This window comes from Amborella trichopoda, chromosome 8, assembly GCF_054954075.1.
Source record: "Amborella trichopoda isolate Santa Cruz 75 chromosome 8, AtrichopodaSantaCruz75HAP2 v2.0, whole genome shotgun sequence".
In the NCBI taxonomy this organism is placed as follows: domain Eukaryota; kingdom Viridiplantae; phylum Streptophyta; class Magnoliopsida; order Amborellales; family Amborellaceae; genus Amborella; species Amborella trichopoda.
Genome location: NC_142343.1, coordinates 42,522,205 through 42,527,180, shown reverse-complemented (window position 1 = coordinate 42,527,180; position 4,976 = coordinate 42,522,205). Strand labels below are relative to the sequence as shown.

Here is a 4,976-nt window from a genome sequence, read left to right as displayed (position 1 = left end):
ATTTGTTAGACCTTTTCGGAGCATAAATATCAGTTATATCCCCCTCTCTCTCTTCTATCCTTTGGAAACCCTAGAAAGACACTCTCTCATCCTTCCACGTTCATATTTAAGCCCTGCCTCTCTCTCTTCTCTCCTTTGGAAACCCTAGAAAGACACTCTCTCTCTCATCCTTCCACGTTCATATTTAAGCCCTGCCTCTCTCTCTTCTCTCCTTTGGAAACCCTAGAAAGACACTCTCTCTCTCATCCTTCCACGTTCATATTTAAGCCCTGCCTCTCTCTCTCTCTCCAAGCCCTAGAACGGTTCCCTTAATCATCTCATCCAGTGAGAGAGAACCGGCTACTGCAAACCCTAATTCACTCCAACCATGGTGAGCCGCTCCCCCTGCCTCCCTACCTCTCTATCTCGCTCTCGCTCTCGCTCTCGCTCTCGCTCTCTGAAATGAAGTTTTATTGTTTTTGCAGACGTTCAAGAGGAGGAATGGTGGTCGTAACAAGCATGGACGTGGCCATGTCAACTTCATCCGCTGCTCAAACTGCGGCAAGTGCTGCCCTAAGGTTCATACCATAAACCCTAAAACCCCCTTCTTTGAGCTAGTGATTTGGACCGACCTTTTATTTGATTTATTTTGCGTAGTTTTATTAATTTACTGATGAAATCATGATAGATCCTTCTGAAAGTTTCTATTTCTTTATTCTGTCTCTTAGTTTTCTTGTAAGAGATTTATTGATTGAAGAACTTGTGATATATTCCGTCTGAGAAATTCCTTTTTCTTTTTCATTTGTATTGCATATTGATTAATTGACGAAATCATTCTAGATCTTGTTGAAAAATTCCTCATTTTCTTCGTTTTAGGACAAAGCCATAAAGAGGTTTCTGGTTCGTAACATAGTCGAACAAGCTGCTGTTAGAGATGTGCAAGAGGCATGCGTTTACGATGGTAAATCATATTCTTTTAAATGGACTGATATTCTGTAATTTTTTCCATTCTGTGTGATGTTAGCACTTGGATGAATCTGACTTTTATTTATTTATTTGGGTTTTGTTTCTACTTTTGATTCTCCTTTGGATCCCCATTTATGAGAGCCTTTTTCTGTTCTTTACTCCTTTTGGTTGATTTTTCTTCTTGTTTTTTTGTATTGAATTAAAGATGGTTTGGAAATTGAATGCCTTTTTAATTAATTAATTTATTTTTCATATTGTAGTTGTGTTTTTTGTCGACCCCAAATAGTTGAGATAAGGCTCAAATGATGATAAAGATGATGATACTGATTGTTGTAATTGTGTTCTTTCGTACTTTAGGATTTCTTCTATTCTTTTATAAGATATAGGAAAAAGCACAAGAACATGTCAACACAAGAAAAAATAAATCTTCATTACCTAAGAATTTTTCTTTCTGTTTTTTGATTCCTTGCCATTTTTCTCTCTTTTCTTTTTTTTTATTTTTGGGTTTTTTAATTTGTGACTTTGTTGATTTGAGCTCATTTTCTTTACTTTTGGCTTTTCTACTCGGGGCCGTGGTTTGTTGCTGCCTTTCTCCATTTGCTAGAATTGGCTTCTTTAGCCATTATATTGGCTTCTTTAGTCATTATATCATGTGCACTATTTTTATGTTCCATCCATCGTTTTTGCAAGTGGTATTTTCTTGCTTATTCATCCCCTCGTTCTTCTTTGTAGATTTAGATTTTTTTCATGTAATTGTTTATTTATTTCTGCTTGTCATTTTACTTTGCTTTGAAGGCTATACTCTTCCAAAGCTCTATGCAAAAATGCAATACTGTGTTTCTTGCGCCATCCACTCGCATGTGGTTCGTGTGAGGTCTCGCACTGATAGACGTAACCGTGAGCCCCCTCAGCGATTCAGGCGCAGGGTATGCCCTTAATTACCTTCTTTCTCTTTACTGATTTTATTTAATAATGAAAAGAATTATGGGTTATTTGTACATGATTCTCATATTTCCTTTTATTTCTAGCAATGGAGTAATCTATTTATGCCTTTATGATACTGATAAACGTAGAGAATGATAAATTTAAAGTTTCTTTGATCAAATACATGACCATTACTATAGCTGATGTACTTAGTGGGATTGGCATTGGGGATAGGCTCTAGGCAGAGGTTTTGAGGGTGGTAGGTGCCACTATATAATGTTAGAGTTCCATTCTCACCAGTTCCCAAGTTAACATTCCCCTTTTATATTAAAACAAAAATGTGATTAGTGTTATATTGGTCTCTTAAATAGGGGGCGTTATGCTAGCAGACTAGTTATGTCAATGTGGAGTAAATCATTGTTAAATAATTCTTTTTTTTTTCAAAATGGTGCGATACTGAGTTGTTTGGGTAGTTTGTATTTTCTTAAGATAGTTTTCAAACTTTTGCTCTTCATATTTTCATCTACTCTCCATGTCTTAGTTTGGTATGCTGATGTATCCGGATTATAACTTTATACATTTCTATGGATCAGATTTTTGTATTAAATCTGCAGGTTGTGATTGGTGTCATCCTCTTTCTTGTTAGTTAACTTATACCAAACATTGCTTTATTGGAGTTGAACATGACTATTAGTGATATTGGAAATGACTGATACTTCGGAAATATGTTTTCGAGTATTTTCATGGCGCATATTCACTCTGATCACCGACCAGACCTTGCAAGAGGCAAATCATTTGTGATTTTGGTCTTCTCCAAAAGATGGTCTTGGTAATCAGGTGTTCCGAAAGACCTTTTCAAAAAACCAAAAAAAAGGGTGTTCCAAAACAAAAAAAGTGGAGAATTGTGAGAGAATAGAAAGCGACTGCACTGGGGCACATGTTTTTGTATAATTCTGCAACTACTCACACTTATTTTAACTTATAAAAAATAATTTGACTTGAACTTTCTCTCTTATACAAGAACAAAAAACAAAGTTCCAATCTTGCATATCTATGCCAGGCTTTGAGGCATTAATAGCATCCATCAACAACCCAATTTGATTTGTAGAGGCCTTGTGGTTCTTGTTTGGTAACTGGTATTGATTTATGTAATAGGCTGTTTGTTCTGCATTAGTTCTAGGGGTGTGAACAGGTTGGGTCAACCCTGATCCACCAAGTCTGGTAGGGTGGTCTAGATTGAAATTAAATTAGGAAATATGCAAAACATATTAGTAAATTCTATTTTTTAAGCATACATAAATATATTACATATATTTTGCGTAGACATCTTGAGTGGACTTTGTTTGGTCTAACCTCGATTGCACCCAACTTCACTTCAGTAGATTTGGGTTGGACTGGATATACCTAGTCAGGTCCAGGTCAAGTGGACCCAAACCCAACTCACTAGGTCCAGATCTGGATGGTAGGTTGATCGACTGGCTGGGGGTTTGATCGGGGGATGGGACTGGGTCCACCTGACCTGGGCCCAATTGGGTTTAGGTCTACTTTGGTCTGGACCTGGTCTGGACCTAATTAGGTCGGGTTGTGTCCTGCTTGAGGTTGACCCTAGTTGCCCAACTAATACTTATAAATTGGAAAATATGAAATGTGTTTTCTATGACTTAGACCCTACCAGATATGGCAGGCCAGGTCAAGGTCGATCTGACATGTTTACACCAATTGTTTTTCTTTTTTTTTGAGAAATGTTATGTTTGTGTTTACACTGATGGTTACCTCGAAGGTCATTAACTCGTTCTCATGTTATGCATTTGTTCATCTCTCTCATGCATTCATACACAAGCTCACACATAATCATGGGGATTGTAATTATTCTGCATTATTAAGCCATGAGGAGTCGACATTAAATTAGAATAGGATAGGACCCTACCTAGAGAGAGTTGTATATCTATAATGCAAGACTTCGTAGAGTGAGTGTTTTAGGTGGTCTCTCTCTAGTCCTGGTTTCTCTCTAATCCAATTGTAATTTGTGAAGGCAAACTTCCTTGATCAGGGACATCCTATTTTCATCTTTCTATGCTCTCTCTAATGCCAGTCTTTTTTAAATCGAAACCCAAAGAGCAGTTTTTTTTTACCCACAAAAAACCGCATATATTCATCCAAAAGCTGTTTTTCCAATTATGGATTCTTTTTATATCATTATTTACTGGAAATACAATTCCATGCCATAAGTCAACAAAGGTGAAGTTAAGTGGGCATTTTATCTCTATGGATTTTACTGCATCTGCAATCCACTAGTTGAAATTACGTGCTGGTGATTTTAGCGTTTGTGTAGGTATTGAAGACATTGATAGTTTGTCTTTGCCTTTTCCTTCATTTTCTCATTCTTTTGGGATGTCTTTTCAGGATGATGCCCCCAAGCCTGGACAAGCTCCTCGTCCAGCAGGAGCTGCGGCTGCTCGACCATGATGAGTTTGCTCTCTCTTCGGATTTGATCAGTTTTCTAGGCTTCTTCATTGCAATGAGAAACCATATTTTTGTTTAAGTCGTTGTTAGGGGTCCTTATATGTTATTTTCTCAAGAATTGTCTTGATAGCTTTGGATTTAATGTGCTTTTGGATTTATACGCATGTGACTTGAAAACTACCAGCTGTGAATTTCAATCTTTTCCATATCATTCCTTCGTTTCTATCTTTTCCAAATCATTCCTTTGGGTTTTTGTGGGTTTTTGAGTTACATATTTATGTGAAAATGTCATTGAAACGGTTAAACCAAATTATACTAATTACAAAGCAACAAACTAGAAAATCTCTATGGTGTATAAACTAATTCACCATAAAATGGTTACTTTTAAGGATGTCATTTAACTCTATCTCAATTATTTTTAAAATTGTTCAAGAAAAAACTTTGTTCAATGTGTTCAAATCTTGAATAAGCGTGGAGCTAAAAACAAGAGATTTTAATGTTGTGTTTTGGGTCTGAAACTAGGGCAGAGTTGGGGTGGTTCTATTATGGTTCGGGTCTTTTGAGCTGAGCCAAATGAATACTATTCCCCTAGTCGTTTTTAAGTTTTAAAATCTGGAATTATGGATTTTATAAAGAAAACAGGT

At 36.6% G+C, this 4,976-nt stretch overlaps 1 protein-coding gene across 1 annotated transcript; it reads left to right on the top strand.

Moving 5' to 3' along the window:
• Nucleotides 1-296: 296 nt before the first annotated feature.
• On the top strand, nt 297-4,543 carry LOC18432269 (small ribosomal subunit protein eS26x). Its single transcript, XM_006842380.4, has 5 exons — nt 297-370; nt 465-557; nt 856-940; nt 1,741-1,871; nt 4,273-4,543. The coding sequence occupies exons 1-5, from the start codon at nt 368-370 to the stop codon at nt 4,333-4,335; spliced, it is 375 nt and encodes a 124-aa protein (XP_006842443.1). The 5' UTR covers nt 297-367; the 3' UTR covers nt 4,336-4,543.
• The last annotated feature ends 433 nt before the right edge of the window (nt 4,544-4,976 follow it).